A 15,825-nucleotide genomic window follows, 5' to 3' on the forward strand; every position below is an offset into this window, starting at 1 on the left:
TGAAGCTGTACGGGGACTAGCTGCTGGTGAAAGACAGCGTCTAGGAAACTTAACCGTATGTACGGTCTGGCAAGTGCGGGGACCGTTAACAGCAAAAAAATGCAGCAAAAAACACGGTAATTGCTTCAAAGAGCGTGTGGAAAGTGTTGCCTATGAGATAGAACTCTCATGTGGCAAACGCTACGAAGGACAAACGGGCTGCTCCATTAACGATCAGCTCAGGGAGCTCGGAAACGTTTTAGGACAGCCAGTGGCAGCCATTTAGGTGTACGCTGTGCATAGTGCAGCACTGCAAACCCTGCTCGCCAGCATTTGATAGCACCGTCATCTTTAAGCGGTATCTTCAGCAGCGCACAAGAGAGTTAGTTATACGAGGCATTCGTTCTGCACACAATGGGGGATAGGGGCGTGAGCACACCCTCTATCAAGTTGTTCGAGAGGGAGGGAAATTACCTGGGATCAGGATCGATGCTCTACACGTACTACTCTTCATTTTCATTTCCACAATCAACTTCCAATTTTCTGTTTTTGTTCTGGTTTTTCTTCCGTTCCTTTTCTGCTTCTAGTATATTGTTCTTCATCTAAATAAACCTGCATTGGCCGTCCAACGTGCTGTTTGTGTTTCGTTCCTTTGGAATCGTTTCTACGCTGTTTTTTAAGTAGAATCACGCACCAACTAGCCCGTCTCAGTTGACTTGTACATATGCGCAGATTTATTAAAATTATATTCATCTGCTAGGTTACGCACCAATCACAGAATTTTGAACATGAATCATTTAGACGGTGACGAGCTCCAGGAGACCTACATTAACTTCGCTGACTCTTTTCCTGCCTTCAATTGTCCTGAGATTTTCCTGCTAGCGTACCAGTCAGCGAAGCGTCACATGTGCGCTTGTGCAGCGCGTGTGTGGAGTGACCCGGACTTCGAGCTAGATACAGGGTACAAACTAATAACGTAAAAAAACGCATATTTTTCTATTCACAAACGTGTCGTGACTTCGTTTCAACTGAGCGAACGAATTGCGACGACCCGTTGGCGGCCGGCGGACTATAAACGCTGGGCCGACTGACTCTGCGGGAAGGTCGGCGAGCCATGCAGTAGCGCAGTCAAGCCAAGTCATCTCCTCCTGACGTCCCACAAAAACGCCACAGAAAATGGGCGAGGATACAAAGAGGAGGACCGCATTTTCGAATGAATTTTTTTACTAAATAAATTCCCGTAAACGCGCTCAGAATGGTCGAAACATGGCCTATGGACTCCGGACTTCAATTTACGCTAGTAATCCCACTATGTTTACAAATAACTCCAGTGCCCATTTAAGCTGTCTTTTAGCAATAGAGACTGCACGTTAGAATCGTGAAAATACAGGAGCTCTTTTTCCAGGAACCTGTTGCTCCCCTCACGTCGATTCTTTGGACGGGGTTCATATAAACGCGGATGGCTCGAGGTAGCAGAACCCGCCAGCCGACTCGACCCTTTCTCGTTGAGTCCATGTATCCAGGGCTCATGTGAAAGCCGGAAGCGGACGTGAGCTGAAGGTCAGTCAAGGGGCCAATCCTTGGGTCAAACTTAGAAAGAGGGCACTAGACGTTCTGTCTGCGACAGTTGCACAGCTCAAAGTTACTGGGCGACGCTTCCGTTCGTCACACGTCTAAACTTGGCGACTCGGCGGCTGGGATGCGGCCATAGGTAGGCGACCAGGCTTTGCAAGGCACTCCACGTGTTTATAAAGAAGAGGAATTCCGACAGCGCGGACCACAAAACAAAGGCGTGCACGGTATGACAATATTTTAAGACGTGTTCCCGAGAGCCGATTCCCGTCGTTAGATCCGCTTTTAGTTGGTTGGTTTTCATTTCTGTTATATTTGTGTTTAGCGGAATACCTTTGGTTTTCAGCATGAGAGTGAGAGAGGCGAGTCACGTGAATATTTTGAACCCACCCAGCTTTGTTGGTCACGCTGGCCAAACAGTGACCTAGTATGGGCTAATCAAAGAGCCATCCTCACTTGTGACATTCCTTTTGTGGGGGGGGGGGGGTTTGGTGGTACCCCCGAGGAGTTTGGTGTTTTGGGGGTACCACCAAAATCTCGGGGGCTGCAGCAGCTCCTGCAGGGCTACTGACGGAGGTATTCCGGTTTGTTCCACCAGAAAGCAAGCACTTGTACTACAAGTTGCTTTGTCACAATTGTTCGGCACCCGCAATGTACGGTTTGCCAAAAGTACAGAATGCCGAGGTCCCCTTCGACGACTCGTTGATTTCACGCGCTCTCCCTGGCACGAATTATACGGTTATTGTTGTAGCCTGACGTTGCAAACTTGGAAGCTTGGTTCGTGACGTCAGTACTCCACGTGGTTTTTTCTTTCCCATAGCCACCGCTATAAAAAGGCGAGGCTCACAAAATAAAGCGTTCACTATTACGCCGACCTGCGTGCTGTGTTGTTATCGTCCGGCCACCCTCAGTCCCCCGGGGGCCCGCCCAGGCGGGATAGCAATGGCAACGAGTATCGAACCAGCCTTTTGAAGATTACGGAGGAGACCACCAACCTGCGGAAATGTCGGGCCAAATGTCACAGTTCGACGACGGAAACGATAAGTGGAATTCGTATGTCATCCGCATTGAATCGTACCTCGAAGCAAACGGCATTGTAGATGATGCTAAGGAAATACCGCTTCTCTTCTGGGCACTCGGCACAAAAACCATCGATGTATTAAGTGGGCGTTGTGCACCGCATAAGGTTAATCAGTTATCCTACGCGGAAACAGTGAAGTTCTTGGAAGACTTTTTCGCACGGAAGCCGAACGAGATAGCGGAGAGCTTCAAGTTTTTTAGCAGAATTCAAAAGGAGGACGAATCTGTGCAAAAGTTCATTGTGGAACTTGCGGAATTGTTTGCATAGTTTGCATAGAATAGTTTGCGGAATTCGACGTTTCGAAAGCCAAAGGGCCTTGCTGGCTCGAGCGAAGTTGAGCTTTCAGGAGGCGGAGAACATTGAGCTCGCGCGGAAGCAGCGGGACAAGACGCAAAGCTTATGAAGGCTCCGGTCGTAAAGGCCGAGCCGGAACTACACAAGCTGGCAAGTGAGCGGCGGCATAAGTCTTCATGGAAAAGCACCAAGGACAGGCACGGACCATCGCAAGCGTGCGACCGGTGCGGCAGCCAGGAGCACTCTGAAGCGACCTGCCCGTTCAAGAACGCCAAATATTTCCAATGTGGAAGAAAAGGCCACCTTGCAGCATTATGCCATTCGACCGGCAAGCGGAAGCAAAAGACGTTTGCCATTACGGGTGAACTGGAGTCAGACGACGACCAAACGCAGTCGTCGCAGCTGTCCTCTCTGAAGCAAGACCCCTTTATCGAGGACAAGATCGTCGGGCCAGTACGGCGCAGGTTCTGTTGGAGTGGAGTGGACCTCGTTATGGAAATAGACACCGGCACACCAGTATGTGTGTTATCCTGGGACGCCGACAACAGCCATGGAGCTAGCTGGCCACCGCTCAAGAAGTCTGTTTGAAGCTATCCTGCTACCTGGGACCACTGCCAGTCGCCAGAAAGCTGGCTCTCCCAGTTTCTTACGGTGATAGGACCGTTACTGCGCCAGTGACAGTGCTTCGTCAGTCAGGGCCATGTTTGTGCGGTCGAGACCCCATACAAAAGCTAAGCAACTTGGGAGTTCCTTTCCTTAGCTTGTCCAGCTCTGCCATCCACGAGGGAGGTGTGAACTTTGAGACCATTTTGACAGACTACAGGGATGTGTTTGAGCCGGAATTAGCCCTATTCCGCTACCGAAGGACAAGGTGGACGTCGCCGTGGACAGATTATTGGCATCCGGTGTGCTGTCTCCAGGGGCGCATTCTGAGTTGGCAACGCCCATTGTGCCTCTTGAGTAAGCAGACGGGTCAATCCGCATTTGTGCGGCTTACAAGTTAACCGTCAACAGAGCGTGCGGAACGGAACAATACCCACTTCCCATGATAGACGACATCTTCGCTGCTCTCAACGAGGGAGACTTGTACAGCACATTGGACTTGAGCGACGCGTACAATCAGATACCGTTGGACGAAGAGTCCAAGAAGCTGACTGTCATCAACACCCATCGGGGACTGTTTTGATATAACCGTCTGCACTTCGGAGTGTCGTCTGCTCCGGATATTTTTCAGCGCACCATGGAAACCATTCTGACAGGTATTCCAGGGGTACAAGTGCACCTGAATGACGTGCTGGTTACTGAAAGCAAGCTGGACGGGGGAACCAATCTCAAGGCGGTACTCCAGCGGTTTCGGGAGAATAGCGTGAAGCTCCGGAAAAGCAAGTGCACCTTCCGCAGGACTGAGGTTTCATACTTGGGTCACAGGATCAGCAGCGAAGGTCTACAGCCCCTGGAGAAGAAAATGGAAGCTGTAATGAAGGCTCCAAGTCCCAAGAACGTAAGCGAGTTCCGCTCTTACATTGGTCTTCTCACTTACTACAACAAGTTTCTTCCCAACATGGCTAGCCTGCTCGCTCCGCTCTACGACCTGCTAAGTAAGGATTCCCGCTGGGTACGGGGCCCGAAACAGCAGGAAGCGTTTGACAAGTCGAAGCTCGCACTGCACTAAGCCAAGGTGCTAACGCGTTTTGATCCCACGAAGCCACTGCGCGTCGAGTGTTACGCGTCACCGCACGGCATGGGATAGGTGCTCTCTCATCGAGTCTGAAGCATCCACAAGCCGATTGGGTTCCGCTCGCGAAGGCTGTCTAAGGCGGAACAAAATTACTCGCAACTCGAGCGAAAGGCGTTGGCGTTGGTGTATGGGGTTACAAAGTTTCGGGACTACCAGCTCAGGCGATCTTTTATACTTGTTACAGATCACAAGCCATTGTTGGGTTTGTTACGAGAAGACCGCCCCACGCCACTCATGGCCGCGGTCCGGATCCAGCGTTGGGCTATGCTGCTGGGAGCCCATCAGTACAAGATCGAGTACAAGCCCGGGCCTGACAACCAAAACGCGGACGCCCTCAGTCGACTTCCGTTGAAAACCTCGGAGGAAGTCACCGAGGAGCTTCCAGAGTACGTGCATTCGTTGCAACAATTTGACGACACGTATATTTCGTCACAGGTGCTCCGGTAGATGACTTCCAAGGACGAGCTACTGAAGACAGTTCGAACTTTCGTACTCAACGGCTGGCCACGGGACCGGGAAGGATCTGATCCGCGCTTGCAACCGTATCTGTCAAGGAAGTTGGAGCTGACGGTGGTTCATTGTCTCGTGTATTGGGGCCATCAAGTCATCGTACCGGCTGCTGCACGGGAACAGATGCTGGAACTGCTCCACGAGACTCACCACGGGGCCTGTGCAATGAAGGCGGTCACTCGCGCGAGTGTCTGGTGGCCACGATTGGATAGTGACATCAACCAAATGGCGAGTAATTGTCCCTCGTGTGTACAATCTCGGCCTACGCCACCGGCGAAGCCACCTGTTAACTGGCCGACGGTGCAGATCTGGTCCCGGCTGCATGTTGATTTTGCAGGGCCACTGAACGGCATGGTGATTTTGGTGATGGTGGATTCGCACACCAAGTGGTTAGAGGCAGTCACCATGCCGCACGCCACGGCCGACGCTACTATCACGGCGCTGTGCGAGATCTTCAGCCGGTTAGGTATACCTAGAACGGTGGTAAGCGACAATGGAACCCAGTTTATGTCCGACGCATTTGCCAAGTTTCTGGCTGGAAACAACGTCAAACACTTACGTACGGCACCTTACCACCCGCAATCAAACGGTCTAGCCGAAAGGTCCGTTCGTACCATTAAGGACAGTTTAAAGAAGCTTCAGGTGGGCAGTCTACCTACGCGTTGAGCGACGCTTCTTTTTTACTATCGAAGAACACCTCAGGAAGACGGACACTCCCTGTCCCAGCGGCTCACGCAGGAAATAGCCGAAGCTCATAAGATTATAAAGAGTGGAGACACGTGCGTAAGCCATCCGTCAATTGTTGAGTATTTAAGTACTGGATTTTTATTTTTTGGCAAAACCAAGGGGAGGCTGAGACTAAAGGCGAATGTGGCCTGACAGAGGCCTCAGCTACCCGATCTACTGCGTACGTCTGTTCACAAATTTAAGCATAATAGCCCAATCGTACCAGAGAAATAGCACAAATCAAAGTGATTACTACATTTCCTATGTATTATAGAAAGCATAGATCTAAAATTCACAGAAGGATCACAGTGTACACATAAAGGCAGTAATTCGTACGCATCAACTTTCATCAGTTCCACTACTATGTCACAATAACGTATTAACGTATATTTGTTTGTAAATGTTTTTAGATGCGACGCATCTCTTGCTCTGAGGCATGTCCCTCCTGCGTCGTCGTCGCGCCGTCCGTCCGCATCCCTCCTCTGTTCTCTCCCACAGGTGTGTGCAACACTCTCACATCGGCTCATTAGCATACCACAGCTGGCGCTCTTGTTTGGACGCGCTTCGCTGCCTAACGCTGCATTAATAACTGCTCCGGCGCGCGCAAATGCGCGCATGCGCGACTCTTCTCTATTGTCTTCTCTCCTTCAAGCGCTGTGAATATAAAGCGGGTATCGCGATGCGGCGGTTCAGTCAAGCGCTCGCTCTCGCACTTAACGTGACCTTGCTTAACTACTTCGTGCTTGACTTGATTCCTCTGATGAAGACGTGATCGAAGCGACGGTCCCTTCAGCGAGTGGGCTGACACAATCCAATACCAGTGTCAGCGCAAACGCTCAAGGCAACGTTACGACAAATTGAACCCCCCGATGCGTCGAATCACATCAGGGTTCCCTCGCGGGAAGATGGGCGTAATTTTTAGTTTCTATCTTTGATTTTGATTTGATTTGATTTGATTTTTATTCTTGCGCGAAAAAACAACAAACAACAACTTTCGCGCAAAGGGAGCCGGCAAAAAATCCGTAAAAACAGCTTGACTAGCCCCAGCCCCCCGGTGCAACAGGCCGCAAGCGGCATTGGCAATATTAACAAAAATAATACAAAAAAGAGACTGAACAAGCAAGCAGCCAAATGCAAACAAGTAAAATGCACAGAAAACAGTAACAACGCTCTTTGATGAGTAAAATAACCGCTTATACATTGCTACAAGACGACTCAATGGTATTTAACAGGGCAGGTAATTGATAGTGAATTCTTTCGTACCCATAATTGGTTTTAACTCTTGGAATTTCCCAACGTTCATTTACCCGCAATTCTCGCACTCTCGCACAGGGGAACATGTAGACATATACTTCAAACTCCTAATTATATATCAGTAGTGCAAACGTTTTGCTTAAGGAACACCCCTTTGACCTATTTTTAAATGTAAGTTAACTGGCGTCGAAGTTTAATTTTTCTTTCAATTTATGTAATATTTCAGTTAACTGGTACATGAAAAATTGCTCACCATAGCTCGTTCTTACTTTTGGAGTGTGCCTTAGCGTGCGCCTGAGGTGGTAGCCAGAAGATTTATTAGATGCGACGCTGAGAGCATGTCTTGTCGGTGGCCCTGTCCTTCCTGCGTGCGTCCGTCGTCGTTGTTGTTGTCCGCACCGCTGCGCCCCTCCTCCTCTCGCTGTGATAACGCGCCCTCTCCCCAACATCTGTGGCGCGCGCAGTGCGGCGCGCTCTCTTACTCCGCCGGTGGGCGGCGCTGCGCGCGGCGAAAGCACGCTGTGTTAAGGTCCCTGAAATTACTTTAGATCTCGCCGCCTTTTACCCTCGCCCGCGCTCCTTTCCTCCTTCGTTTTTTGCCATTTTCTTTTTCGCCGGCGAACGCAGCGCGCCATTGTCCAACGGCCAGTGACGTAGTACCTCGTCCCCACGTCGTTTGTTTTTTCTTCTCTTGGCCGCCATTGTCCATTTAAATTCGCCATTTTAGGCTCAGCTGCCTCGGAGCAGGCCTTATCGAAGCCGCCAGCGTAGAACAACAGAAGAGTCAGCTGCTCGTTTCAAACAAGTGTTACGGCGGCGTCACTTTATGTAGCTTTGCGATGCGGAGTTGTTGTGCCTTCGGCTGCTCGAATAAGGTCAGTGCAGTCGCGGCCAGCTCGGCTGTAGCAAGCTGTAACTTATCAAAGCCCACACATGAATCAATGTTAGCTGTACAGCATAAAAAGGATTCACAATTGCGCTTGTTAGCGCGCTTCTGGCCTTGGAATACGGTAGTTAATATAGAACAGGGCGCTACAGCTAATTGTAAGCTGATCGCATTCTTTAACTGCGCGTTCTTTGTGCCAGCCTTTTCCAGATATGCCCGACAGGGCCTCACTCGAAGTAATTTTGAACGCCAATCGCACGAACGTTGCTATGCCACGGACGCACTGACAAAAGTACAGCCGTCATGGGCGAGGCCAACGAGGAGACGCGTGAACTTTTACCCTGACAGCAGCCTATAACGATGTGAAGGTGACATATTTTGCAACAGCGTCAAAGCACCTGAAAGTGCACGGAATAAAGGTGACATGAATGTCAGTAGCTAATGCGGCGCGCATACTGAGCGCAACTAACGCAAAAAACGCGAATGCAAAAAAGCCAGCGCAGCGCTCGAACTGCCGCGAACCAAGGTCACCGCGAACCATGCGCAAGCCCTCTGTGCAGCGCTTTCACGACCACAACTTAGTCACGCAAATGCAAGAACGGAATTACTGTAACAGAGCAGTTTGAAACGTCCACGATCGATCCTTTTGCGTTCACGAACTATGCTGAGCATGCCGCACACGTAAACGAACACGGCGCTGTCCGTATGCGCCCGCGGCATCCACCCCACAAATATCCCCTTCTAGACAAAAATATACAACAAAACAGTCTCACTTAATGCGTGTGGGTAAAACGGGGCTCTAGAAATACTATTAATGCTGCCAAAGAGCGACTGCGGCGCGAAAACAAGAGCAAACTGCGCGAAAAATTGCAGCGAGCGGCAAGAAGCGTTGCGAGGGCGTCTGCTCTGAGGAAACCAACAAACATGGCGGCCCCGCCGCGGGGTTAAAGGGACCGCGGGGCCGCGGGTGAGGGGAGAGAAAAAAGAGGAGGGCAGCGGAGAAGGAGGGAGCAGTTGGCGCTACCTTAGTTATTTGAGGCACCTTATGTGCATGTTCAGCGCCCTCTCTCTCTCCGCGGTCTCCTCTCCTTCGGGCGCGCTGCGCATATAAGCGGAGTGCTGCGCTCCGGCCGGTCTCTCAGTCGACGGTCGTCCGCGCTACGCTTGATCTCTCTCTCTCTCTCGCATTACCCGACGATTGCTCAGGCAATTCGAGTAATCGACCCAACGGAAACGCACAATGGAACCCCTTTCAGCGTCGCATCACACCAGGCTTCCCGCGAGGGGAGGTGGGCGTAAGTTTTGTTAACTTGATTGTGGGTCTCTTTCTTATAAATGGGGTGCAGAACCTTCATGTAATAAATTTGGTCAGCTCGAAGCATTGAATATTCAGTAAATAAAAGACTTGTCCTCAAATTTGCGTAACAGCCATGAAAATATAAATATTTGCGCAAAATTCTTTTTTGCAATACAATGAGCCTGTTATAATTAGTTTTTGTTGTGGTCCCCCACACCAAAATCCCGGAGCATAGTTTCGAATAAATGAGAGCATTGTATAAGTTTTGTTTCAACCATAGTGGTAATGGATAATGAGGTTGTCTTCCTAGACAAATCTGCTGTTTAAAATTGGTGGCGTGACTCTAGTTTTTCGAGCCCTCTGTGGTTTTTTATCTCACTTTTTTGCTTATATAACACGTGTTTTTTTTCTAATAAAAGTTCTGTTGCTAGACAGCGCTTGTGTCGTCCTTACTCTTCTTGTCCGGTTTGCGTCTCCGCTGACTATTATGAATGGTCCTAAAACCGACATCTCTAAGGTATAACAAGAATTCTGACATGACATTGCATAACACTACAAACACTTTGAGCATACCCCAACCTGCTTTTCCACATTTTGTTGTCGACGAATGCAAAGAGCTGCACACTATTCTGATCATGTGGTCGGGTAAACAAGAAAGGCATGCTTTGCTTATTCTCGCAAAACGTTTACTCAGCTCGCTTTGGAGCAAAGGTCTTTGAGCGGTGATTACGTTGCTTTAATGCAAGCTTGCGGTGATGGCATGGCATTTTGCTCAAATTTTGCTATAAACGAGACACCATTTTCATCATTCAGTGCAACAGATGACTCACCACCATTACATTCAACGCGTGGAATCCCTTTCTACAAAAGTAAGCCACCGTGTTGATGTCAGGCTTATTTGAGGATGGGGCTTGAATGGCGATGAGGGTGCCGTCAACATAACCGATGCAGCAGTCGAACCGATCGTCTAGGCGAGCGAAGGCTGCCTTCGTCGCAGCAACAGCTGCCCAAGTTGGAGGGAACGCGACCCACCCTTCGCCCCGGCAGTCTAATATGGCTTAAGAAACAGCCAGAATGCAGCGGCTGACACTAGACTGGCTGGTCGTCGCCAAGTGCTCGTCTGTTGCTACCGTGCCCTAAAAACAGCCCGCAGTAAAAAAATCGCGCCAATCCACCCCGTGAATGTGGTTGGAAGGCAAAGCTGTAAACGGCACCGATAACAATTACCCATGCGACGTCATTTAAATTCCCTCACATCGCTCTACAAATAGTAAAACCAGAGAAAAGTGAAATGCACTTAACCACATTATTTATTACTTCAAAGAGATATTCTTGGTAAGGGGAAATCAATGCATGATGCATGAACGGTGTTTGGTTGCGTTGTATTGGTGTAGCACAATAGTGGAAACATTTTTTATAAAATTAAAGCTCCCACCCTGTGTTACACGATCTGACTTCTGCGTCTCTGCGCCGCGGACGCAGGCGACGAGATTTGCGGCAGAGAAGGAGGAGGAGGAGGAAGAAATACTTCTGTTCAGATTTCTGAACAGCACAGAGTGCAGCCCTGGGGAGTGATTCCTTCTTCTGTGGGACTCATATGCAGTCCGCGCGGCCTGTGTTCCGTGCACCAGCTGAAGCTGGGTAGGTAGAGAGGGCCTGGACCGCCGCATTTCCCATTGCTCTTGTTGGGTAGTTGACGGAAAGAGAGGAGGGTTCTCAGGGTTAAATCGCGCACTCCGATTACGGGGCGGAGTGTTCGTACTTCTGAGCAAAATTTACATTCAGCATCGTAGCGATTCGGATGCATCAAGTGAAGACGCGTAGGCTGTGGGAAGGAGCCCGGATTGTGTGAGCCGAAGGGTAGTTCATTGTTCTCTGCAAAGGTCAGGGTAAGGCGAAGGTACGGTCTGTCTCAGAAGGCGATCATGCTGGGTTATCTCTCTGAACGTGACAAGCGCGTGACTGTCCTCGTGCAGCTCCATAGCACTGGAGGTAAAAGCGCAGGCTTGTTGGGTGGGCGTATTTGTTGCCCTCCATTGAAGCGTGAGGGGGTGTCCAGATGAGCTGAATGGAACCGTTTGGGGAGTGGTTTTTTAGCACGCGCAGTGCAGGTCAGGACACCCAGCCCGACTGGTAATTGAAGTAGGCTTGCTGGGAATCGGTGACTACCCTCCGAACCCCTGGTTGAGTGAGAGCCAGGGTGATGGCTGCCTCTTCTGCTGCCGTGATTTCCTGGGTCCTAAGCGAAGTACACGCAAGGAGGTTGGTTCTGGAGGTAGCATCGATGATGGCGTATTGCTGCCCTCGATGTTTGGAGGCGTCTGTGTAGATAACTGCATGATCCCCACCGAGGGTGGTGTTTAGCGCTTGAACCCGTGCTTTTTCGGTGACCCTCGTCATGTGAAGAGTCCATTTTCTAAGCAAAGGGAGCATGTTAAGTTTTAGTCGCCAAGAGTCTGGGAGTGCGTCAAGCGGAGTGACATTCTGAACTGCCCAGCCAATCTGGTGAAGCATGCAGTTACCCATCGCAGTTCTGAGTCGGACCTTCTGGTTAGAAAGATGGCCTTGTATCAGCTCTTCCACCGTGTTGTGCAGCCCCGTGCTAAACAGCCTCTGTGTGGACGCTCTCATGAGAAGACCAATGGTCTGCTCGACCGCCTTTCTAATCATTATATAAAGCACCTCTATGTCCTCCTGGTTGAGAATAAGACAGGGGGTTAACGTAAGTGACTCTTGACAGGACAAAAGCTTCAATTAATCGAAAGGTACCGGATCCCTTTAGGCCTCGCTTCTTGGTGGCAACTCGCCTGATCATGTGCATGATTTGATTAATGCTGTTTTTGAGGCGCTGCAAGGAGACGTCACTCTTGATGTTAGCCTCCAGATGTAGGCCCAGGATCTTGATGCTGGGGCTTGGAGTGATACCATGGCCACCAAGGAGTTCTTGAATGTATTCCTTGATTTGGTGTGAGGGCGGACGACAAGGAGCTGTGATTTTTTACGTGAACACTGGAGGCAACAGGCTTTAGCACATTGGCGTACTATAAGTGAGATGGCATGCTTTGGTGGGAGCTACCTTTAATTTTTGAACTCTTAGCTCATGAGCAAGGTTCGCACAGGGCCGCTAGACGGGCGTGAGTGGTCACATGACGCTTTCACGTGGCATTCAGCAAGAACGCAGGGGGTAAACCCGTAGATGTGCTTGGTGAGTACACCACCTGTCTTTCCCGCCTTCACGTGGGCTCGTAGCTAAATCGGTAAGAGAACGGGCTCTCGGTTTGTTAGTTCAATAGTTCCAGGTTCGATTCCCGGCGGTGCCAGTACATTCTTTTATTTATTCGCTGGAGTTTTCTGGTGACACCAACGGTCACGAAAGAACCGTTGGGGGTAGAGGTAAAAAGCTTTGCTTTAAAAATGGAAGCGCGTCCAGCACCTGCAGCTCGGCGGCAACGAGGTAGCAGTGTTTTGCCGGACTCTGGTGAGTTCGCCCCGCAGTCGTTCACACAGCCAACGAACCAGCGCTTTCGTCAACCGGTATTGACGCCTAAATGCATCCTCAGAGAGCAGGAAAGCACCCCTGTGAAGCTGATAAACACGTTGATCGAGCTCCCACTCCATCAAGTCGACGACGAAGGGAACCGCCATTTTCGCGTTCTTTTTTCTCTCCTTTCCGGAAGTATGGAGTTATATCCAACATAAAAAAACAATTTTTTGAAAATAAACAATGCACAGTTTCAGCAAATTTAACTTTTAATGTTTAAAATGAATTACGGTATTATTACTTATTGTTAATGAAAAAATAAAGTGCGGTTTATGCGAGACTGCGACTTCTCCAAATTTCCCGAAATTTCGCGGTGCCAAAGGTCGGTAAAAATTTTTGCCCTATTTCGCGGCAAAAGCATTCAACATTTTCAAGCTGTTACTTAACATTACGTCACTTCTACGCAGGCTGAAGTTGCCAATGTGTGAAGAGATAGTTAACGCCAACTCTATAAATTACGTCACGCCTTCTCAGCCAATGACATACAGGGCGTGTTTTACAAGCAGTATTATTTTTGAATAGCCAGGCCAATCTTACGTTGTCATGTCTGGTGGATTTAGTCTAGTTTCTCATTGCCGTTCAAGGATTAATACGGCAGTAAAGCGAAATACGGCAAACTTTAAAACTCGTTCCGCTAAACGTCATGAAACGTGAAAATGACGAAAGCACACATTCAAGCGGAAGCACGTGCCCAAAATTGAAAGCCAATCAGAAAAGTCTTCTAGCAAATTCTCAGTTTCTCTGGGACTTTGGGCAGTCGAGAACAGGGCCCCGGGTCTGACAAGGCAACGAATACTGTGGGGGTGACGGCTTGCCTTCCGCCTCTGCTGCAATGACCCCCGTGCACAGTGTAGTATGGAAAAGATTTGCCGTGCATACACTCCCAGGTGCACAACCCCGCTGGAGCCGCCATTAGCACTTCAATGCAGAAAGTTGGGCTAGGTACAAAAAGCCATGTCAAAAAGCCCCAATTGATGTCAGCGCCCTTCCTGTCTACGTGTTCTTTCTTGTGTAGCCTCTCAATTGTCGCACTTTTTTCGATGTCGAAGTCCATTGGAACGCGTGGCGAGCACTATCGGAACTCTCAGGGTGCACGGCAAAACGAGCCAGTGCCCGCATCTACTCTTTTGCCGACACTTGGAGAATGACGTAATGCCCGCGCCAGCTCAGTTGGATTCTCAGTAAAGTCACCTCCCCGTGTCACTTGCCCTTTTTCAGGCTGACTGACATAAATTGAAGATGAAAGTCATCAGCCTCTGTACAAAGTTAGTTTTGTCTGTCTACGCACGAATATTACCAGTGCGAGGAACGATTCTTTGAGTGTTTTATTCTCAATCAAAACACAAAATCAACATGCCTTTCCAAGCGATTGTAACCAAGAAAGATTCGTGGCAGGGAGCATTGTCTAAATTTATCTAGAATCATCTGAACCTTTTGCCGGGCAATGACCCCTTTTAACCGCGGAACTCCCAGCAATGTTTTGGAAGTTTTGTGTGAGCAGCACTTTTGTGGGGAATCGTTTTTGCGTTCTCAGTGGACGTTGAAGGTCTTTTATATTCACTGCTTCAGAATGCAATTATGTGTGCTGTCAGAGAGTGGTGACTTCGGACCGGTGACTTTCCAGAATTCTGTAGGGGTGTCAGTTGACAATTTTTAGAATTGCTCAGTTTTTATGTTTTTTCAACTGTGGTGCACTTTGGTGATGTTACGAATCGGCCAACGCCGCCGTATTTTCCCGCATCAGCCACCACGTGGGAATCCACCACGTGTGCCACAGCCGCCCGCGTGTCGGTGAACCATACTTACGTGTCTCGACATGAAAGGTCAGAGACCTCGCGTTGCAACGCGCCTCCGGCGGTTGCCAGCGGCACCCCCAGATGCCAGCGGCACGCCCAGGCATTCTTCACGGACGTGCGGCCCTCCGCCGTCAGGTGCCAGCGCGTCGGTGAGTCACGACTTGACATGCCCGGCTCAGACGTTCCGCTATCGGCGCGATCAACATTCGATAGCGCGCCCCGGCACGTTTCAAGGACACTCTCTCTCCTCTCTCGAACTCCACGTGTAACGAGGCTATGAATGACTCACGAACTGTGGAAAGAGCGTTGTGTGTGTCTGTGATGTTCGTGGCGTGTGGCTACTTGTTCGCGTTTGACCATTGTTGCTTTTGGGTATAAATAGAAGCAGCCCAAACGATGAAAATCATTCCTGTCTGAGCAGCGAATCCATGCGGTCGCTCTGCTCGAGTCCTGTATTGTAGCCTCGCCCGTCAGGGCATTGTATGTTTTTTTGGCTTCAGCTCACCTCTCGCTATGAAGTAAACAGTTACGTTGGCCTATCAGCTCTGGACCTCTTCCCGGCTGCAGTCGGCCTTCCCGGTCGCAACACTTGTTGGCAGCGGTCGGATGACAACTTAGTGACACCTGGAGGCAGCGGTGCGAGACCCAACTCCACGGACGTCAAGGCGGCTTCGGACTTCGCAGAATTCACGGCGGTCAAGGGTGAGTGCGGGACTTTTCTTCACTGAGTTTTACCAGGTTTCTGAGGATAGGTGGTAGGGCGTGTGTTTTTGTCGCGTGGGTTATTCGCGCAAAACATTTTTTGTAGCAGTGGGAAAGCAGTACTCTAGACCGGCCATGAATTTGAAGGCGTTGAAAAAACCGCAGTTGTTGGAGCTTGCAAAAGAGTTGCGCTTGGATGTTACGGACGCGCTGAGAAAGCCAGAGCTGATACAGGCTATACTCGCTGTTGGGGCTGACGATGACGAGCTGTCTGAGTGCATTGAGACGATCAATGGCAGGGAGACCGCTAAACGTCAGGCTGCAGAGGCTGAGCGTCAGCGTGAGGAACGCGAAGAAAAAAAGCGAGAACAGGAACGCGAGGAAAGAAAGCGCGAAGAGGAACGCGAGGAAAGAAAGCGAGAAAAGAACGCGATGATAGAAGGCGAGAA

At 49.9% G+C, this 15,825-nt stretch overlaps 1 protein-coding gene across 1 annotated transcript; it reads left to right on the plus strand.

The window, feature by feature from the left end:
- The first annotated feature begins 4,166 nt into the window (after positions 1 to 4,166).
- Positions 4,167 to 14,101, plus strand: LOC144180086 (uncharacterized). Its single transcript, XM_077708494.1, has 3 exons — positions 4,167 to 4,524; positions 5,512 to 5,640; positions 14,097 to 14,101. The coding sequence occupies exons 1-3, from the start codon at positions 4,167 to 4,169 to the stop codon at positions 14,099 to 14,101; spliced, it is 492 nt and encodes a 163-aa protein (XP_077564620.1).
- The last annotated feature ends 1,724 nt before the right edge of the window (positions 14,102 to 15,825 follow it).

Source organism: Haemaphysalis longicornis, unplaced genomic scaffold, assembly GCF_048455015.1.
Source record: "Haemaphysalis longicornis isolate Haplotype H1 unplaced genomic scaffold, Haemaphysalis longicornis Haplotype H1 scaffold_4, whole genome shotgun sequence".
NCBI lineage: Eukaryota > Metazoa > Arthropoda > Arachnida > Ixodida > Ixodidae > Haemaphysalis > Haemaphysalis longicornis.